The sequence below is a fragment of the Haliotis cracherodii genome, unplaced genomic scaffold, assembly GCF_022045235.1.
Source record: "Haliotis cracherodii isolate W230 unplaced genomic scaffold, xgHalCrac1.p SCAF_3, whole genome shotgun sequence".
In the NCBI taxonomy this organism is placed as follows: domain Eukaryota; kingdom Metazoa; phylum Mollusca; class Gastropoda; order Lepetellida; family Haliotidae; genus Haliotis; species Haliotis cracherodii.
Window position 1 is genome coordinate 18,067,742 of NW_027266286.1, and position 23,971 is coordinate 18,091,712.

The 23,971-nt window shown below is 38.2% G+C and overlaps 1 protein-coding gene across 1 annotated transcript in view; it reads right to left on the reverse strand.

Moving 5' to 3' along the window:
- LOC139475259 (tyrosine-protein phosphatase 10D-like) overlaps positions 1–14,382 on the reverse strand; it is a 39,340-nt gene extending 24,958 nt beyond the window's left edge. Inside the window, exons 1-3 of the mRNA XM_071258495.1 lie at positions 14,196–14,382; positions 6,095–6,217; positions 143–430 (exon numbers count right to left, since the gene is read on the reverse strand). Of these exons, the coding sequence (XP_071114596.1) occupies positions 143–419 (277 nt within the window). The 5' untranslated portion in view covers positions 420–430; positions 6,095–6,217; positions 14,196–14,382. The remainder of the gene's footprint in view (positions 1–142; positions 431–6,094; positions 6,218–14,195) is intronic.
- Between the last annotated feature and the right edge of the window lie 9,589 nt (positions 14,383–23,971).

The window sequence follows — 23,971 nt, forward strand, 5'->3', positions numbered from 1 at the left end:
CAGACGAAACTTCAATCGCAGTGAACCGAGAATGACTTCATATATACATATTGATGTGCATTATTTTTTTTCACGTGATGCATTTGGCGCGTCAGGCATTACAGCGTAATCACATAAGTAATGATCAAACCCATGTACTTACTTGTATAAATTTTGATTTCGGCGGCATGTGCATATTCCACACGTCGCTCGTAATGAATCACTGATGACACCGTGACGCCATACTGAGTTCCAGGCTGCAGACCCTTGACTAAAATAGGTGGCTCCGTCGCGTTCTGAGGTGGGGGGTCAGGGTAGGTGGTGTCGATCGGCTTCGCAACAACCCTGTAATCTCTGACATATACAACGTTGATTGGCTGTGTCCATTGGAGACTAAAATTCTTAGTGCCCACGGTGTCTTTATGCACGTTTGATGGCATAAAATCATCAACTATTAAGAAAATGTTTAAGACATGATTATATCGTTTGCCGCTATTATTTATCAGTAGGCAATGCAAAATGATAAGATAATTAAAACATGAATATGTTTGCAATGCACATGCAGTAAGTCATATGAAGCGAAGAATTAATGACACAATAACCATTGTTCATGTATTATTTTGAAGCACAATTAATTAGAAGTGCCTGCTTGTGGTTTTGATGTGGAACTACATGATCAATATAAGCTGTTATGAAATAGCAAATCTAACGGAAAGTCGCTCAGTTGAAAAAAAAAATTCACAAAGCTGTGACGAGCATTTTGGTTTAAAGAAGAACCGCCTTATGCTTAGATATCTTTTTTGCAACAAGGTAGGCAGATGGTTGAATCTTTGTGCGTCCACCTTAAACCTGCGCGGTGATTCAGATGGTAATGTACTGAGAATACGAGAACAATTTCAACATTGTGTTTCTACAGGCCAGAACAAGAACCAAGGTATAAACATACAGAAGCTCATCTCAGTTAGGTGAAAAAAACCTTGTCTTAATATCGTTTACCTAACAACTGGGTTTAAAGAATATCTTTACTGATAATAAATGGTAAAGGATTTTCTATAAAGTGATGAAAAAATACTGACAAGTGTATATTTGAAAACTGCATAAATCTAAACATGTCGCAACGGCACCAAACCATTGCATGTTACGCATTCATCTACTCAGCCATGGTCAAGTACCATTGTATTTCGCAGCAATTAAAACGACATGCAGTCAATCACTTTATCACTATATCAGTTCAACTCAAATTATCTTTACCGCTCGTAGATAATCAGTATGCACGACATTCAGGTCGAAATGACAAAATGAAACTATTTGAATTCAATGATCATATATTTAAACGTGAGAACAGTATCTATTTATTGTAATGTACATAAGTTAAGTAAATGTTTTTTTTCTTAGCAAAAATAGTGAGTGAGTTGGGTTTAACGCCGCTTTTAACAGTTTTCCAGTTATATCGCGCCGAGTCAGCTTAATGTGGGAGGAAAGCCCGAATTGATGCAGGTCTCGGACGTTTGCCAGTTCGGTGAAACTCACGAGCACGGGTATGGTGCTGACAAAGCACCATTGAAACATAATCGGGGCGAACCAGGATTCGTACCCACAATCATAGATTTCTGGCGTGCCCAAGGGACGCAACTCTGCGCAGCGATTCACGGCGCCTTTGACAACTGGGCCACCCGTGCCCCCCTTAACAAAAATAACAGTCGGATATAATTTAAAACATCATGATGTGAGTTCTAATATGGAACTTTTCATAAATAAAGTGATGGACACACATGGACACATGAACTATAACGAGTATCCTACCTTATTCAAAGAAGTCGTCAAAGGCACATTATCCAATGAATGTTCAGGTTACTACAATGGGAATAACTCACTTGAAGCACATGCACTTGAGGGTCGTTTCCTGTAATGCCGGGGATCACACACACACTTTCCTCGATAGCAATCTGTGCTGACGTCCAGGCAGGTTGAGTTTGCAGTACACTCTCCACCATAGCGTATTTCTGTTGGAAACATGACATCTAGTCAAGGAAAGTTAAAACCTGCCTTTGGAGCATCAACGAGTTCAGTTAGCCATGTTCATTTCTTAATATTAGCACTCAGAGTGTCATTATGAACTACAATATTGACGTTTATCTTGAGCATTACCCGAAGACGATACTACATCATATAACTGCAAACAACAATCTGCAAGTACTTGATCAGTGCACGTTCCTCATGTTTGTAAATTTTCCAAAGGTCACACACCCCTGCGTTTTTTGCTGACTTGTCACAACGAAACAATTTGCTCATTTGACTCAAGTTTTTGTGGATATACTTCTATGACATAACGTAATGTCCGTAGCAAAGGATTTCACTATTACGCAATTCCGTCTATGTAAGGCTGAGGACCGAGGGTGAGGACAAGCATCCCTCGTTACCACTGACTATTCTCCCGTGAAACCCCCCACCTTATTGCAGAGCGTGAGATGCAAATGTTGGTTTTTAGATGTGACATTAACATGCAAAATAGATGTATGGGCAACTGCTTTGAGAAGCATTTATAAGTGGGATTACTGAGAAGGATAGGATATGTGGATGAACAACTTCTACATTACAGTTAGGAGCGCATTCGGATGTAGGTTCTAACACGGTTATCAAGTAAGTGAAGTACAGGGTAAGGATGAGAAGGATATATACAATTATGAGGTAGAGAAACAAAAAGTACATTCAACATTCTGTGAATTTGTTCTAGGTGTAGGCTACTGTTCACCAAACAAGGCTATTCTCTCTGAATGTGGCAGACATCCAGTACAAATTAATTATTACACAAAAGTTATTTCATATTGGATAAGATCACTAAGACAACCAGAATCACGTTATTCGAAACACTGGTGCGGCATGTTAAAGCCCTCAGACGAAAATGGAGATGAAAACTGGACTTCGTCAGAACGAGACTTATTATCAGTTACGGATTTTCCGACGCTTGGATTTCTCAAGATGTTGGAAACAAAGAACTAATTTTGTCTCTTTTTAAACAACGTTGCCAAGGCATTTATTATCAAGAATGGTCACTTGACATACCAAAAGAAGTTTCACACACATACCCTACGTTTTTATATCTAACATTGCTCCCGAGTTCTGTCTTCAAGCTCTATCATCGCCGCACTTACGAAGCTCCTTACCAATGTTCAGATGTGGTATCTTTAATTTAAATATTCAACTGTTTAGAAGATCAAATGTAAATGATATTAGTATAGCTATGTTCCAGTACTGTTTGAACTTGCAGGATGGTGAAGTCCATAATTTATTTGTCCTTTGTGTGCAGAATATAGAAAGAAATATATATTTTTAAGTTCTATATTAGTAACCCAAACCAACAAACCCTCTGTACACCTTCTAAAAAAAACAAGATATAAACATAATTTTACGACTCACAATGTTTGTTTTATAAAAATGTCAACAGGCAAGTGTAAATTGTCTGCAGCTTTATGGAATTGCAGATACCTGATCTCAACAGGCGCCCTGTAATACGTTTGGTAAAACTGTCACTTTACTACTGCCCTCGTGGAAAAAACATACGAATAAAACGTCTGTCTGTCTGGGGTAGAGTTTATACAGTTGGATAGATTGGAGCGTTGTTACAGGGAAGTGGAGAAGCCTGTTATGTCCATATAGCGGATGAAATCAGGTAAAGGTCCTGGTGTAGATAATGTCAATGGTGTCAGACTGAGTGTGGGATTGTGTGGGACTGAGTGTTGGGATTATTTCTACCTAGTCTTTCCTACAAGTATGTAAGGGAGACTTAGCGTTTTATATCAATATGATGGTTTTGTTTATAAACTACCGGGGCAAAGCAAGTATACATCCATTATTGATGGTGAGGAAATAAAGCGACAAAAGCCTTTCCATTTCCAATAGAAATCTCTGCATAAAGCCGAGTCGATTGTACGATTCCGACTATATCATGAACATGTGTTTATGAAGCACTATGAAATAGTAATCATACCAGTTGTAACAAACAAAAAATGATTATTCGATGGTGATGTATCTGATTCGGGTATCATAGGCGATATTACATGCAACATTTCAACGAGTATCACACAACAGGTGACGTGCACATACTATCCACAGAAATACGGTAATAAGCAGAGTGTCACGCGGCACTCAGAATCTTTATGGAAAGACGCTAATATGAAAGTATTGTTTCGGTCTCACTGGTCCCAGTCGTCAAAGGCGGCGCAATGTGCTGCGCAGTGTTACGTCTCTTTTGCATACCACCGACACTTATGACCGTGTGTTTTTGATTTTGCCAATCAGAAATTCCGTTTCATTTGCATGAAGAAACAGATCAGAAACAAGGACCACACATAAGCCCACTTCTTGTCTAAATGTCTTATGCCCCAATTTTACATAGATGTAATCAATAAGGAAGTCCAGTATTTCGCATATTGTCTTCTCAGTAAACTTCAGATGACATTTGCTTACATTTTTAACACATGAACCTCTTAAGATCGATATGTAACTATATATATGGTCACCATGTTAGTTACAAACGCCTCATGGATCAATGAATGAATGTTGTCCTGAAGTTTGTCAGGTGGATATGCTTTTGTTGCTAAAAAGAAGTAACAATCAAAGCCGTGACCGGAATTACCACTGACTTTCTAACTGCTCAGTCTTGCTGACTGCTTGAGATTCTTCGACAATGAATATATGTTTTCCAAACCAGGAAGTGATATAGTTCAATACAGAAGTATTAATAACTCTGCAATAAACAGAGCTAAAGAAATTTTAAACTTCGTTTAACTGTGGAAGTGACATAATCCAAACAGGAAGTACTAATAAATAAGTGGAGTAAGCTACAGCGCTAACCAGAATGTCATTTCATTTGAAGTTCTATTCTGCTACTTAAGGTTTAACATTTGTAGTGTATTTTATTGTTGGGGGATCGCTTACCACCCCTGATTCCCTGTCGAGTGCATCACGGAAGCTTGACCACTGTCACCGATACATCGCCTCGATTACTGGTCACTGACAAGAGAATGAGAGTCAAGCTGCTTGGAGAGCCTATTTTATAAGGATGGCGTGTACCGTGTCACGTGATAATAAAATGTTAATGTGGTTGTCATACAAACTGAATATTAATTTCTATCATACATGAAATCCAGTGAAATTGGTCAGATGACCTACCCAACTCAACACTTTGAATCACACACTTTCTATATACTTAAAGATTGTGTCGCTGGATCTACATGTGGTAAAGACTAACACCTGCGGTAATCATTTATGATCAATGTCTTCGCTTGCTATACTCATGTCTGTAAGCTTCTTGTAATATTATTTCAAACTAACACGCTCTATGAACACAATCCTGACGTGAGCCTGACGCATCAGTACCGCAGCAGCAGCTTACCGAGTTGTGTGTAGTCGCGACGTCAAATCAAATTCTTTGAGTCATTTCAGCGTAAAAAAAGTTGTTTCATCGATGTACAAACTCGAAATTGAGAAGTTGAGACCCCAGGGGACGAGATATCGCCTGCGCTTCTTGACAGAGAAAGAAAACCTTGGCAGCGAAAGGAAGACGCGTCTGGAGTACCTGTGAGCCAACTTCTAAATGCACATAATGTTCACAGTTGTGACCGTAGTGACAGGCCTTTTCCACACAAAACATGCAGCTTTCCGCTGTTTGATAGTTTGTGTCAAGATAAATAAAATCAACATATTCTGCATTCAAACATTGATGATAGTTTGAACAATGATGATGTGGGATGGATTAAGCGGAGGAAAGAGAGTGAGGTATTATTTGAAACATTACAGTCAACCATGCATATTTTGAGATGCTTGGATGGTTGAACTTGGATCTAAAGGTCTTTTGAAGTTAATGGTATTTCATCTGCTGTAATTTTCAGAAATTAAACTCGCACACTTGTATTCAGTGTGTTTAATCTAATAGAATATACAGTATTTAAGATTGACCTGTCTTCACCATTACCTCTATGAACATTTACTGACAGTTTCAGTGTGTGTTTCTAAGGCTTATTTGAGGATCTTCATCAATAACGAAAAAAACACATGATGAATATGATAATCATTCTTAAGCAATTGAGAAACATAGTTATTAAGTTTAACTTACTAGATGCACAGCTTGTTGTTGTTTCGATGTAATATGTGCCATCCGCACAGAGACACTTCTGATCAACACAGGTTAGAACATTTGCACACTGGCCTGTAGTGCATGATCCTCCATACGTTACCTCTAGAAAGGGGAAAAAGGTGACATTGTAGATGTCAATATGCTACAACCAGTATCGACGTTCGTTGAGTTGATTTAGACCAATCAGTAATTATAAAATGGACAGATTAAAAGAAATAATATGTTTTGTGTGAATAATTTGAGTATACCTAATGGCACAACAGATAAGGATTGAAGTTGTATTTGTTGACGTTCATCAGCTGACGAAGACAGTGCCTCACATGAGCACATTTACCATGAGGCACTGTCTTCATCAGCTGATGAACGTCAACAAATACAACTTCAATCCTTATATTGGCAGATTCATAAATCATAACAAAACAGTCCATTAAACATCAAACTTTAATTATTGAAAGCGAACTATATCAACGCGGAGAGTCGTGACGTCGTGACGTCGTGACGTCATCCGTCCCAAACATTCTTTTTGCAGCGACATCCCTTGATTATACAAACAGCAGAAAATGGCGGCCACCGAAATGTCATTCGCTTGAAATACAAGTTGCACCGAGTAAAGTTAGCGTTGGAAAGAAATTCCGACCCGGCTTATGCTGTAAATGGACACATATAAACGTTCTGTGAACTTTTGGTGTGTGTTTGTGTCATACTACGGCAGCCGACGACGGGGGCTACCACTTGAGGCGACGTGGTTGGATTTCCCGAGGCACGATAATGTGGAGCTTGGTGATTTCTTTTGCTAAGTCGAGAATTCTCTGTTATAGCTTCGAATGGACGCTTCATTTCGGTGACCCGACATATACATGATCCGTCTGAATTCAAAGCCTGCATCATTCATAGTCTAAATCGATGTCGCTCTTAGTTTTCCCTAAATATTTTTGATGTTATTCTTAGACATTTAGATATTCCCCTAAAGAAGTTCTGTATGTCTCCGCGCGTTTGACAACGTAATCACGTGATATACTGACGTTCATCGGGAAATGAACGAAAGCCAGCTTGGTAGTGTTCACCTAGGCGAGGTCTGTCAATATTGAAAAATGACCAGAAAAAGGTGTTAAAATGTCTTATGGATATCGATTTATGAGTCATGGGTGACTATTTGGACTTCACACACGACACATTTAACAGTTTCACACACACCTTATTATTTTGAGACAGTATTCTATTAGTGAATGGACATTTTTATGACGTCCTGAAAAAGGTATTGTACACATTACACACATGAGTATCATTAACTATGGACGCGCATACTACATAATAGTAACATATTTAATGAAGTGAGTTAAACAAACGATACCCGACAGTGAAGCCATTTGTATGTGTGTGCAAGTATTCTTGATGCTATGGTTACCATAACATGTAAATGGCTATCACGATGTGTTACTTCATTTTGTACCTTACTTTTTGTTTAAACGTTTTGTTTGTGTGACCTCATAATTGATTCTGTATATTACTATTTGTTAAAACGTACATTGACTTCCATCTTATACCAATTGTATCGCATGGCAAAACTTCTCAAAACGAGCGATGATAAGAACGTCTGTATTTTCTACACATCCAACAAAACAACCAGTTAACGTTTTAGGAACAGTCTTTCGCAAAGTAAATTATGTTCCTGGAGCACCACTGAACAAAGTGTTGAAGCGTACCTGAAACTGTAGAAACTATTCGTTTTGAGACAATAATCATTTTACGGCTTTAACTAACTATGCAGTGTTAGCCTTGCAGAATATCACGCAGGTGGGTGGGTAACATATATACATTTTAGTTGGTATCAGTGTCACTCTCTACGAAAATCCGGCATCCTTTGGCAATGTTGTCATTCAACATTTGGACACAGTGTTTACTTGCAGACTGATTTGTGAGCCTTTTGTGTAGGTCGCTTTATTGCTGGAATAATGCCGATGCAACGTTAAAATTTTACATCTTCATACTTCACGTTGCAGACGTGTTTAAATTCCCAAAATGTCCAAGGTCAAATTGGAAGCTATCATTCTGTAAACTTTTATGGCTATTTGGCAACACTCGAAGACTGAAGCAATCCTACGATACCAAATGTTTGTAACCAGAGAATCTAATTTACATTATTATGTCATCAGGGTATGGCATAGATGTTATGTTTTATGCTTATATAATAGGTAAATTGTTTTAGTTATATGATACATAGCCTTAATGATACAGGTATGAAAAAAGTCCTCAATAAATATCTATAAAAGGGTCACAAAGTGAGAAACTTAGAAACAGCATCTGAGAGAACCTAGTAATAATAAGTCTGTTACTGACCAAAACTGTTCCAAGTGAGAGGCTGAGATATTTTACTGTGTCAGTATTAATGGTTATAATATTATATCTGATACAGGCAAATGTTGATATACACAATCGAATCATGTGTATAAATCGAATGGGATCATATTCAACTTTTACACACGAAGCCTGGTACACACCAACCAGTACATACAAAAAATTGGCAAATCCGTACACACATTACCTGACCCGCACACGAACTACGAGGGGTTACTGAAAAGGTTTTAACCTACAGTTGACAAGTTAACATCTTGCTCAAGTGGTGCACGGAGGCGGACACAACGATAGGAAGAAAAGCGCAAAAACGTACTGCACGTGCTGCATAGTATTCGGCGTTGTTGACTGACAAGACACGCTACTCAGCTGATTTTTAAGGTGTATGATTTCTTTCAATGTAGCAGAATTTTATGCCATTAATTAATTCTTGAAAGAGTTTCTGAAGCTCTTTGTATATCACATTACAAGCTGAAAAATCTTGTCAGACAAGTTTTTTCCAGTGATGGCAATAAAAATAACAAACAACAGATATTCATTGCCGTGTACCGTCTTGATATTTGATAGATGATCACCGATTTTGAGTTATTTTGCAATTCATCATTCAGAATTTTGGCTAAACGGACTGGAACTTCAAGTATGACGACCTGCGTTGTTTGAACTGGCTGCTAATTGGTTTCTGCATAATCCCCTCTGATGCTCACAACCCTGTCAACGATGCAGGAGTGCATGTATGTCACTGGCGTAGAACGCCGTCCTCCTTGTGGGGTAAGAGCAGAAATACCGTCTCATCATTTACATAATGCTTGGCAGACATGTCTTTGGGGAGAGTTGGTAATCTGACGGTACCAAATCTGGTGGTAGTCACCAAGATGTTCAATGAGTTCAAAGCCATAGTCACACAATGCAGCCGTGGTACCAACAGACTTGTACACAGGTGCATTGTCCTGGTAAGAACACACCTTTAGTGCGTTTTCGATGCTGATATTTATTCTTGATATTTAATTGGTCTGTCTCTTCGGTAGGTAGTCCACAAGAAGGATTTCTTTGGAATCCTAGAAAGCCAAAGACATTAGCTTTCCAGAACAGACGTTGCCATCATCTGAGGAGAAGACGTTAGATATTCTTCTGCTTTAATTGTGTATAGTCTCTATCTGATCGTGGTAAAACAAAATGGTTACAAATTGCTCAACAAAATGTTATCAACTCTTTCACGTCAACTTATTTGGCTTAGTGGCGTGCAGTCGATCATCCACAATAACATGATATTTTTGTCAACATTGTCCCTAGTGCATTGCATTCAAGACATGCAAACTGTTAAGGGCGTACTGTACATCCTTCGTAGTTAGGCTCAGGATTTTCCGCCACCCACACTAGATGACCATGACACAACGAGATTCAAGTTAACAAGCAAAATTATCTGTTGGATTACTTGCAGACAATGAACATCTGAAACAATATGTGACATCAACCAGTGACAACTGATGGTGAACATTATCTGTTGATTGTCATCCATGAATGTGCCCCTTCAAATAACAACAGACAAAACAACGGGAAGAATGTCGTCGCATTACGAGTTATTTGGATTAACTTTTTCTTGGTTAGGTTTTAGTACTTGACGGTGAGTGACGTTTCTTGTTATTATCAACCACGTTGATGATGTACAGCAGTTTGAAGGTGAAAGAAAGAATGAAGCTATTTCCGTCCTAATGGTGATAGGTATGAATAGAATTTCAAGGGATCGGAGTCTCTCTTTGCAAATTTCTGTGTCGATACTGGAACGGTTTCTGGTGGTTGGGTGGGTATTTACAAAATTAAACATGCTGTTTTCATGGCAATATACCAAGTAAGAGAAAATGAAAAAAAAGGTTTTTGAACCATTTTTTTTCATTCTGTCTTACTTAGTATATTCCGATGAAAATAGCATGTTTAACTTTTGTAAATACCTTTGACCACGACTGGGCAAAGACCTTAGAGTTTCTGGACAAATGGGTTTCCAGAATTACAATGGGACGTGTTTAGTGAAGAGTGGATCACTACCAATATCACAAACCACACGGTTGTCATTATTTAAATCTTCAAGAATAAATTTCACAACATAGAACTACAAAGAAATATTTATTACATGAAAAGGATTTTAAAATGCTTTAACCAGGAATGAAAATACATTCAATAGTTAAAAAAGAGTAGCTTCTGTGTTCAAGAGGGGACAATCATAGATTATGGGTACACTTCAATATATTCACAATCAATTTCGTTAATAATCGTGAGTGAGTTAGTTAGTAGGGTTTAACGCCGCTTTTAACAGTATTTCAGTTAATGTGGGAGGAAAGCCCAAAGTGATGCAGGTCTCAGACGTTTACCACTTCGATGAAACCCACGAGCACGGGTATGATGCTGGCATAGCTAGAAACATAATCGGGGCGAACCATGATTCGAACCCACAATCATAGGTTTCTGGCGTGTTCAAGGGACGCAACTCTGCACAGCGAAACGCGACGCCTCAAACGACTGGGCCACCCGTGCCCTAAATAATAATAATAATAATAATTAATACTAGAATTAATCTCTAAGTTCACAAAGGAATGAATTCTCGGTTTTGAACCGGCAAGATTTCCTTGTAATTCTGAAAGCCCGGCTGATCAAAAAAAATGAGAACTGATATCTGTCAACTGTCGAGCCACATCGGAAGTAGCTTTTTAGCTCGGGAATACAATTGGTGGAAATTTAAGAATGACAGTAAGCTACAGCCGTAACACCTTTTCATTTGAAGTTCTGTTCTAGCTTTGTTTCAAAGGGAGTTAGAGACATGTCACTTTAACATATGTTATATCGCAGTGTATTTTATTGTTTAACGATGGTTGTAACTGTATTATATTGTTTCTGTTCATATTCGGTAGACACTCGACTCGTTGCATTGTGTTTGGGCAATGATCACTCGTTAGGAAGTTACTATATTGAGATGATAGCGTTATAAAAACTTATTGAAAGTTTTATGTTATGAGAGCACTTTCTGGAACTGTCCAATGGCTTGGAAGGTTGTATTGAAGGGGACAATAGCGTGTTTACGTCACACAGCCGCATTAACATCATGTCAAGACCAGCTTACATGTGAGGATTGCTTATCATCCCTGATTCCATGCCTAGCCCATCAAGGAAGCTTGACTTCTGTCGCCACTGGGTGAATATATATTATTATCACTGACTTTTGCCTTCACCTCTGTAGTTTTGCAATTGATACTGACCACTGCCATCACATTATTTATTACCATTGAATATTGTACTACCACTCTATTGTTTACTGCCACTGTAATCGCTGTGCAGTAATTTGTATTGATTTGTAAAAAGTGAATTCTGTAATACATTTGTTGACTGTATACTGCTTGTTGATTATTTGTTGGTTTCACACTAAATTCTTTTACGTACAATTGTCTGGATTAACATATCGTTTCAATTTAGGTATCGACACGTAACACATTCTTGAGCGATTTAGAAAAAAAGTTTCCGAAACAGGAAATAACATTATATCAGAGATCCTAATAACGTTGTTACAGACGGAGCTAGAACCATAAAATTTTCTGGCTATAGGTTCAACTAATGTAGACATGTTTTAATCTGAAGCCGGAAGTAGCAGATCCTGAAACGAAAATTCTTATATGAAGTTAAATAACTGGGCGATATCTTCTGGTTATAAGTGCACCTGCAGATCTAGAAGGTACCCGTTGACCTAAGATAATGACACCTGACGAACGAATACTTTAATACTAGCTGAATGAACTAAAAGGATGAATAACATTCGTTCGTACCTTTTGTTTTCTGTATAACCAAAGGAGAGACCATGTGAATGGACATCCGTGTATGACAAACGTGGTTATGCAAAAAGGAGGAGTTTACACTTTGAGCCTCAATCGCTTGCAGCTATATTTATATATCAGTGTGGCGTAACTTAAGTCGTTCATACATGTAAACTGTTGTACACGCTGTGCACCGGATGGGTTGGCTATTAATAGATCCCCAAAACTGTACCATTAATTATCGGTCAATCACATGCCAGGGAGTTTCTGGCTTAGTTTCAGCGCGCACAAATCTTGGCGTGTTTGACCTTTAATAAAACTCTTTTTAGCCATACTTAAGTCATCCTTTAATACAGATTATCTAACCAAGAAAAAAAATACCTGATGTACGTGTACGGCTGTAGATGCCCCCCGCCCCCTACACACACTCAAGTCTTATTCTATTTTAATCAAAGAGGATGCCTAAATCCAAATAGCGCTACAAATTTGCATGGATTCCAGTCAAATGGGTCAGCGGACCTACCCAGCTAAATAGTTTGAAACTCACACTTTCTGTACACTTTAAGATTGTGCCGTTGATTTACATGTGGTAAAGACTAACACATGCGGTAAAAAAATACGATGTCTGTAAGCGCCTTGTAATATTATTTCATACTAACACGCTCTATGAATACAAATCTGACGTGAGCCTGACTCACCAGGACCCCAGGAGCCGCTTACCGAGTTGTGTGTAGGCGCGACGGCAAATCAAATTCTTTGAGTGATTTCAGCGTAAAATATGTTGTTTCGTCGATGTACGATAAGTACATATAACGAAATTGAGAATTGAGACCCCAGTGGACAACATACCGACAACTTCGCCAGCACTTCTTGATACAGAAAGACCACCTATGCAGAGGAAGGAAGGCGCTTCTGGAGTACCTGTGAGTCTCACTCACCTGAGAACTTCAACGAGGGTGAGTGTGTGAGTATGGTTTTATGCTGTATTTAGCAATATTCCAGGAATATCACGTCTGGGGACACCAGGAATGGGCTGCACATATTGTGCCCATGTTGGGAGTTGAACCCGGGTCTTCAGCATGACGTGCGAACGCTATAACCACTAGGCTACCCCACCGCACCCGTAAACGAAAGACATGTGAATGTTTTTAATATATTTTAATAAATAAAGTCCTATTTTAGCTAATATGCTTTTTTATTATTGTTTTTGTATGCTTACTGTATGCCTAAGTATGTTTTATAAATATACATGTTTTACACTGTATTTGTTTTAGTTGTCTGTGAAAATCAACAATTCTGAGAAGCTGAACGAGGTTTAATGCTTAAGTATGTTTTATTCTTATATGGAATAGTATTATTTTAGTTAGTATGTGTACTATATGCTTAAGTATGGTTTATAAATATACATATTCTACACTATTTACAACTCTCAGAAACTGAATAAAGTTTAATACAGACTACACCCTAATCCCTTAATCCTCTAAACCCAAAGTTGGGCACAGTGGGGATAGACCATTACTATCAACATGTACCTATTCAGCATGTATTCTACTTTGCTGTAGACAATCATCACCCGCAATTGTTTCATTGTTGTTATGTTAACCTCGTCAGATCTTTGATGTCACACCGAGCCCCCATCACTCGGTTTTCACTGTACTTTACTGGCTTCTCTCCAGTTAATCTAACTGGTTTCCTTGTTATATTGTGATGTTTGTACATTAGTCCTACCTTGTGTAAACATAATGACATATATAATATATAATACGCTGACTCACAAAGGAAGTATCCCTGAAACTTCTTCCAACTTCTAAATGCAAATAGCGTTCACAGAACCTGTGATACAAATTAACGACAGAAGAACAAATAATTCAAATTAATATATTTAAAAAACCCATCTCTAAACCTGATCCTCAAATAGACAACACTTTACTTACTGGTTCGTATCCGTACATCTGCTGAGTTGATACCATACTGTGTCCTGCCCTCCCTGGAGATAGACCTGGACACGGAGATGTTGTAGAATGTCCCTTCCTTGAGACCAGAGAGTATGTGGGATGTGGAGGAGGATGCATTCACTGGAGGTCCTCCATTAACGATGATGTAAAAGGCGCTGGTGTAGCCATCAGGCGTTGGTGGATTTGTCCAAGTCATGGTGATACTATCCGCCGTTGATGTTAAATTTGGCGTCTGTGGTTTCAGAGCATCAGCTGAAATATGAAGAACGTTTCTTGTGCAACTTGTTAGAAAGGAATGACAAGCAAACATAATGATGGGGTGATAATCAAATAAAAATATTCCAATTGTAACTGTGGTGTAGTCAGTGACAGTTGTGACCGTAGTGACTGCCGTTTCCACACAAAACATGCAGCTTTCTGCTGTTTGATAGTTTGTGTCAAGATAAATAAAATCAACATATTCTGCACTCAAACATTGATGATAGTTTGAACAATGATATTGTGGGATGAATTAAACGAAGGAAAGAGAGTGATCTATTATTTGAAACATTACAGTCAACCATGCATATTGTGAGATGCTTGGGTGGTTGAATTTGGATCTGAAGGTCTTTTGAAGTTAATGGTATTTCATCTACTGTTATTTTCAGAAATTAAACTCGCACACTTGTATTCATTGTGTTTAATCTAATAGAATATACAGTATTTAAGATTGACCTGTCTTCACCATTACCTATATGAACATTTACTGACTGTTTCAGTGTGTGTTTCTAAGGGTAATTTGAGAACCTTCATCAAAGCGAAAAATCATGTTTCTGGAGCACAATTGAACAAAGTGTTGCAGTGTACCTGAAACTGTAGAAACTTTTCGATTTGAGTCAATTATCATTTTACGACTTTAACTAACTACACAGTGCCTTTCCTTGTCGAACACCACGCAGGTAGATGGGTAACATACGTACATTTTAGTTGGTGTCATTGTCACTTTAAATGAAAATCCGGCATCCTTTAGCAATGTTGTCATTCAACCCTTGGACACAGTGTTTACTCGCAGACTGATTTGTGAGCCTTTTTGTAGGTCGGTTTATGACTGGAACAGTGCCGATGCGACGTTAAATTTTACATCTTCACACTTCACGTTGCAGATATGTTTAAATTCCCTAAACGTCCAAGGTCAAATTGGAAGCTATCATTCTGTAAACGTTTATGGCAATTTGGCAATACTCGAAGACTTAAGCAATCCCATGAAACCAAATGTTTGTAAGCAGGAAATCTTATTCACATCATTATGCCATCCGGGTATGGCATACATGTTGTTATTGTTTTATCTTATATAATGGGTAAAAGGTTTAGTTATATGATACATAGCCTTGATGACACAGGTATCGGTATGAAATGTCCTTAATAAATATCTAATAAAAGGGAACAAAGTGAGAAACTTAGAAACAGTATCTGAGAGAACCTAGTAAGAATAAGTCTGTTACTGACCATTCCTGTGAGAGGCTGAGATATTTTACTTTGTCAGTATTAATGGTTATTATGTTATATCTGATACAGGCAAATTTATTTCAGGTATTTCAAGATGATAATTCCGCGGAAACGGGAAAATAGATAGTGTGATTGCAAAGACCAAGATGTCAAGATATGATTTAGTAATATTAGTAATCAGAAAAATCCGTTAATGGTGTTTTGGCAGCTTGAGACTGGTTTAGACCGGTACTAAATTCGCGGGAATTATATATACCTTACTTGGTATCATATACTCAAATAACAAATCATATTATTGTTATTTATATATTCACATTACTATTAGGTCGTAAAGCGTTGTGAATATACACCATCGAATAATGTGTATGAAGCGAATGGAATTATATTTAACTTTTACACACGTAGCCGGGTACAAACCAACCAGTACATACAAAATTTATCAAATCTGTGCACACATTAACTGACCTTCACACGAACAACGTGAGGTGACTGAAAAGGTTTTAACCTACAGACCGTGTGGCTCCAAATCAGAACGATGATATGCAAACTGGAAACTGTTATACAAGAAAGTATTAGGTTGTTATGTGGACAAGTTGACATCTTGAACGGAGGGGGGCGTATGATATAGTATAACGGCTAATCTTTCTATATAATCCCCACTGATGCCGACATACTTGCTGCCAACGATACAGGAGTGCATGTATGTAACTGGTGTAGAAGGCTTTCTCCTGTTATTGTTAAATGTCACCCAACGCAGAAATGCCGTCACATCATTTGCACAATGCTCGTCAGACATGTCTTTCTTCAATTTTAGGAAGAGTTGGTAATCTGATAGTAGCAAATCTGGTGGTAGTCACCAGGATGTTCGATGGGTTCAAAGCCATAGTCACACAGTGCAGCCATGGTACCAACAGACTTGTACACATGTACAATGTCCTGGTTAGAACACAGCTTTAGTGCCTTTTCGATGAAGTTTAGCCTTGATGTTCTCACGCAGTTGCCTAAGCAGATTAACACATTATTGGTCTTACTTTTCGGAAGGTAGTCCACAGGAAGGATTCTTTTCGAATACCAAGAAGACAAAGACATTAGCTTGCCACCTGACGGAACAGACTTTGCCTTTATCTGAGGAGAAAACGTCAGATGTTTCTGTATATAATAGACTCCACAAACATATTTGTCTGACTTTTCGGTAGGTAGTCCACAAGAAGGATTCTTTTCGAATATCATGGAAACAAAGGCATTAGCTTGCCACCTGACGTAACAGACTTTGCCTATATCTGAGGAGAAGACGTCAGATGTTTCTGTATATAATAGACTCCACAAACACGCCAATAGTTGTAAAGGATGTTTCGTCCGAGGCGCTTTAGCACCGAGAACTGAACTTCGTGCACAACAATTAGCGTATTTTGGGAGTTTATTCTTCTTGACTCCATTAGTTAGTTTATTGGCTATTGGCGACTCCCATGATGAAATATTTCTTACTCAGACTAAATTCTCCCAAGATGCAAAAATACATGATATTGTATTCAGAGTTTCACGAATGTTTAGATTCAGAACCTGATTTTGTTATCAAATATGATTCTGACAAACCTGAAACAAACGGGGAATTTATGGATTAAGAAAACGTGTCCAAAGAGAAAAAGTTCAAGTCGGCAGTTGGAATTCTTGATTCGTTTTATAAGGACAGGGCATAAATCCAAGTTTTGAACAAGCACTTTTGAAGTTCAATGATGAAAATTTATGTGGACAGTTGGTATTGTTTGTGACAGAAGTGAAGAACCAGAAAGGGGGTGAATACCACGGAAATACAATTCATGAAATACTCATATCAATTCAGGGAAACCGGTAGGGATACAAACTTCAGTACTGATTTTGTATTTGCCGCTCTTCGGAAAAAGTTGAATGCGAAAGTGAGATATTTCAAGAGTGGAATTGGTATTCATGAGCGAAAAGCGTGAACAAGAGGATTTTCTTTGGCAAAAATGAATACTCAGAGATGAAACGCTACAAAAACTATAGGACACAATGTTTACATTACTGCATTTGCTTTTTGTCTGCGGGGTGGCGATGAACACTTTCATTATGCTCTCTTGATTAAGAAGCAGAAAATGGTATTATGTAAATTCAAAATCGTGTTCATTGATGTTAACTGAAAAGGGGAAGAATTAAGTTGAAAACTGACCTGACCTTTACAACATTAGTAACCACATTTGAAGTGAATAAGGAAGAAACGTCAATAGTATTACGTTTTCTCCAACGCCTATTTTTTTAGTTTTGCAGAATATGAATTAAAAATGTTTTTATCATTCATTTTATTTAATGTTTTCAAGCTACGCGTCTGTGATCATGATATCAAAGATTTGTGTTGTAAAGTTTGCGACATTAAAATGAGTAGAATGTATAAATACTATTATTTTCAACAAACAATACTGAAATTAAACCATATCAACTTGGTGTATAATTATTATCTTAAACGTTTTCGTTTAAGCCCTTAATGCCGAGCGCCAAACAGGGCAACAACAAGTACCATCTTTTAAAATCTTTCGGTATGACGCGGCCGGGGATCGAACCCCAGACCTTCCGGGCGGACGCTCTACAAATAGACCACAGAGGCGGTCAATCAAATAATGAACACTTATTTAGGTTTGAACTGCTTAAACTCTGATTAATCTATGAATACACAATGCCATTTAGAAAGTGGTCAAATGTAACAGATGTTATATTTGGTATAACACTTTCTTAGTAAAGTATAGATTCTCGTACTTATTGGGGGTTGAGTCCCATCCGGGATTCGAACCCACACTTGCCAGAGTGAGATTAACCTCCAGCTGATCGCAGTGAATCAAGGCTTTTTCATGGTTACAAATCGCACACGAAAAACATGTTTTTAACTCTCTCACGTCAACAACAAGGGGGAGAAGGGGGTCTTTATTAAACATTTTGATTAACATTTTCTTTGTTATGTACATTTCTGTACTACAGTTTAAAGGTGAAAGAAAGTATGACGCTATTTCCGTCTCAATTATGATAGGTACAACAGGAATTTCAAGGGATCGCAGTGTCTCTTTCCAAATGTCTTGTTCGATACTGTTACGGTTTCTGGGGGAGGGTATTGGGGTAATTCTTTTGTTAGGGAATAGTGGATAACTGCAAATACCACAATCCACACAGTTGTAATTATTTGAATTATCATCGATAGATTTCACAACACAGAACTACAATGAAATATTTAATACACGGTTAAGAAAATCCTTGAACCAGAAATAAAAATACATTCAAATATAGCTGCAAGCAGCGATGTCGGGCTTCGTGCGTTACTGCTTTGTAGTAGCGGATCCTGGTTTACATTCGAGGAAGTCCATTCACAATATCCCACTTGGGATACACAGGGAACTAGAACAATGAAACCGAGTTCTTAATGGCCGTAGGTAATGAAGCATTTCCAGTTGTCTTATAAGTCACTTCTGGTATCAGGGAGGATATGTGCCCTACTGTATCTGATTATTATATGGTCTTTATTAGCAAAATCATATTTAAGTGGTCCGTTTTGAGTGAGAAAAAAATTCTCCGTTTTGGTGATGTTCCATGTTTGGCATCTTTAAATGTGGTAACTCTATTTGCCCCCTTGACAATTGAAGACCGCACTGACCGCCAATACGACCGCCAGTATCAACAGCTGTAGCCGAGAATAGTGTGTGGGCTGTCATGCACTACATGGGCAACAACGTAATGTACCCGGCGCAGTCTGTTTCTAGCCATGAATCTTTGTATACACATCAGGAATACTCTAAATTAGTGCCTAATGCCATAGAGGGAGTTTCTATGTTTGTATTTGTTTGCGTTTCCACGGTCACATGTTGTATTTGTGATTCAATATTCCAAGATGGAAATGTATAAGCATATCACATACCATACAGCCCTTTTTGGATTCATGGTTAAAATAAGTTCCCCTGAAACCTATGCTTTTTAGCAGGGTTGACTAAATCAAAACTGGGTGACAAAGTAACAATACAGTCATGATAAGCAAACAAAGCCACATATATAAGTTCAGGCATTCTTTATATATTCTATTTTGTCATGGAATAAGAATTGAGGGTTTTGCAAATATTATATGTAACATTGCTATCAAATGCAAATTAATGTATTGAAAAGTACCATCATTTTCAACTCACGTCATTGGATTTGTGTTTGTTCGTTGTTTACATATATACTATGTTGTGATTTTTTGCATATATTGAAAATGGCGGGGCTATTGACGACTTTGTGTTCTCGTTAAAGTCAAGCTCCACACTGTCTCGAAAATATTGACAGCTATTACTATCTGACCTTATTATGTTCACTACTTGTAAAGCCGAAGCTGACAGATATCAACCAGAAAGGGGCATATACTATCTTAGAAAACTGAATCATTCAACGGGCCACAACTAAACTTAAAAGGTAATTCAACTTTGGGACCTGATCGGCCTATCACTAAATACTACCTTCAGAATTACATGTTGCAATCATTATCAAACGGGATGGACATTGTTTCCAATATATACTTAACACAATTAGTTACAATACTAGTGCCGTTAAGATAATAGTGTATTATATTTAAATAAAGTAGGATTGGAAGAGTAATAAATTGGTAATATTTATTTCTTAAATATCTGTAACATGGACAGAAAAGCATAAAATAAAACTCATCTTATATTTCCTGTAAATTAGAAAATCTGCACTGCCTATTACAGTACTCTATACCGCATCTTCTATCTAAGTTTACCATCAATGGTAACTCACCAACTCTTAACAATCAAAACATAAACAGATCAGAGATTGCTGATCCGAGTTTGGTTGAAATGGCCCATGGGTAAACTGTTTATACATGGAAATACTGCATTAGATCCATGCATTCTGTCGTACAAGTTATCTGGTTCTGTTATGCGTTTTTCACACAAATGTTAAAAGTCCATACAGAAACAGACTATAGAAATTGCTTACGTCGAAACATGAAGTGAACGTAAAATCGGTCTGTTACTGCCTTAAAGGGGCACTGATCTAACGCCATTCCCCGGACTGGTTGTTGCCTTTGTTATTGTTTCCCCCCCCCCTGTGAGTACCCGGATGATACGCAACGCAACTGAGCGTGACCAGAGACTGGGCTACCGTCTGCAAGGACAGCTAAATATACTTGGAGGCTGGAGGCAATATTTGTTTTACGCATTTTTGCATAAACACTGATTGGTTAACTGTGATCTATAAAGATTCGACAAAGGGCGCACGTTAAATAATTTCTTCAGCCTAAACAAACAGACAAAAAGAACGGCGGAGCTCATCGGAAGTCGTCATTTAAAAATACCCCAGATGGTTATAAAAGAAGTATCCATGCAGTGAAAGCATTTTCGGATTTCGGATTGTGTAATACGATTACTACTCCCTTGTTGTCATACACGTTTTCTCGTATAACCCTACACTTGTGTATTTGTCGTCATTCACTTGATGCTCAGTTAATGAATTTATTAAAGGTACAATTAGTGGTAGCACCACTTAGATTACCTGACAAAGGTTCTCATTTGGCATTTATTGTGTCTGGGGTAATTATTCAATCTAAATCCAGGTTTGAAGTGAGGTTATGTAATATGCACGTGGCAGCCCAGCAAGAGATGAATGATCAGTTGATTTACTTTTTTTTTGTAAATCAACGGATCGTTCCTAGTCATCAAAGGATTAACAGAAAATACGTTGATTGATTAATCACTGTTATCTTGCACAGTGGATATGTCAAAAGTGAGTGTTTACATGTCTAGGTTTACTAAAACAAAGGGAATACACTCATATCATGGCGTGAAGTGCCGATGTAAAAACAACATACAATTTGTTCAAAGGGTTAACTGATAATACGTTGATTGGTTGCTCATTGTTATCAAACTCAATGGATTTATTAGGAACCGTCGACGTAATGAAAATAGTTGTCACGTGGCCTTTCTCAGCCGACCCTTGAGACTTGACGCTCGAAACGATATATATCTTTTAGAATATTTGATAGTTACAGAGACACGTGACATCGAATAAGTTATTTTGTATAGCTGCAGACGAGTGGGATATTATTCCTTTGTGTGGATATTCACGGATACATTCCACGAATAAGGAAGCTGCCTATTTATACACATAAATTTGGTAAGTTGTAATTGTGGTATTTGCATTTTGTTTTCCTTCATTTGAACCGATTCGTTCTTGTTTTCCTACGTCTTGGTTGGGACATTCTTCAATGCGCGATAGACGTTGTTTTCACAGGTCATTTCCTTTGTAAGCGTGTATAGATTACCGTCAATTTGTAAAATGTGATTCTCTCAGGCAATTTTTAAAATGTGTGAATATTTCAGTCATTTTGACTAAAAAATCTGTCCAGATTGATTAAGACGATCAAAAGAGCCTACAAACATCACAACAGATTATTATGTAGGATTAGAAGCCAAACAACATAGAAATGTACTTTTCAACGTAACATTTTCAGTCTCTTGGTGATGACATTAAACATCAAAATGTTTGGAATTCGTTATCATAATAATACAGATGGAAATGTTTTTCAGTCACTTTGTAAAATAACTGAATATTTAGACGTTTAATTAATATGTTACACATTTTGACAGTTAAAAAATATACACACTATAAAAAAAGCAATGCTCAGGTGAAATATTTACTTTGTGTTGCAAGTCAAAATAGTGTAAACGAAAATCGCAAAATTACCAAGCAAGTGACTTATCAAAACTTCGTCACCATTACCGATGCTACCCACAAAGATGCCTACATTTCCTTATTATCTCGAAAACTGTATTTCATTTTGTTGATCAATGTGACCATACGCTCTTATTACTACCGGTATCCATAAAAGTGACTAATGCGCTTACGAATGGCGCAACAGAGGTCGCGAGCTAGTCTAGATTTCTGCTCTACATCCGGGTACTCACTGGGAAAAAACAATAACAAAGGCAACAACCAGTCCCGGGGAATTGCGTTAGATCAGTGCCCCTTTAAGTTGTTGTAATGAAATTATGACAAGTGCGTGAAAAGATAGAAAAATTATCGGAGAGTACAGCGATATCAAACTTTTAGTCACAAACTCACCTCAAATCCCAGAGTCTGAAAATGATTTATGAAGGAGGTGTTCTCGGGCGAGATGTAGGTCATGTTTTTCCTGTAGGGCTTCATTAACCCGCTACAGCGCTTCCGCTGTCTCACTTTTCCCTTACCGTGGGTCAAGCTCCAATATGCACTCGACTGACCTATCCACATGGGTCAAAGGCAAACTGACACGCTGTGAAGTCAATCACATGCATGCGCAATTCTTGGTTTATTTCACGATGCTTCCCTATTGAGAGTGTGTATTGTGAATTCGCGCCAATTTCTACAATGCAGATATGATATGACATGATCAAGCCACTTCTGTCGCGCGCGAGACCATCACCTTGTCGCCTTGCCGAGAATACCACGTTCAGCGATAGCCGAATTCGACAAAATGCGGGCACGTGATTTCTATAGTCCGTTTCTCCATGTTGGGCGCTTTGCACTATATATTTACAGTTTGTATCGGTCGAGAGGAGGATGGGGCCACACAGCCTATGTACGACCTGGGAAACAATACAGTTTACTAAGGATATCGCCTGGTGTCAGTTCCGCGCTATAGCGCTACCATTGTCTCGCCATATCGTTACCGTGACTCGCGCACCAGTGTACCCCCATTTACCCATCCCTATTCAATTAGGGAAGCAGATAGACTATATCGTCAAGGTGTGTATTGCCAAATGGGGTCAGGCAGTCAGCGCACGACCTTGCATTAGTGCCGGGAATTCAACTTTTAAGGACAACCGAATCAGCATGTTGACACGTGATTTCTATAGTCCGTTTCTGCAAACGTTAAAAGTAAGTCTCTGCAGACACCCGTAAACCATAGCGATAGAACACAGTTGCAGTTCACCAGGAAACAGGGCACAAAAATCACATCACAGACCGCACGGGGTCGGTATTAATTCAAGAAATAAGTATGCCTATTGGAAAAGGCCCTTCCTAGCACGTTCATTAATATTCTGAGTTGATTGAAATGCGGTGAACGGGGCTTATGCCGATATTTTACTGCAGCTTCTTTCACTTCTTTCTTAAAATATATTTCTATAGTCCGTTTCTGCTTGCGTTGTTTGTATGTACACTCTATTTCACTGAGACTGACAAGTGATCTCGGTAGTCGATAGCGGATAAACACATTCGCAGTTCACTGAAAATTATACCCAAAG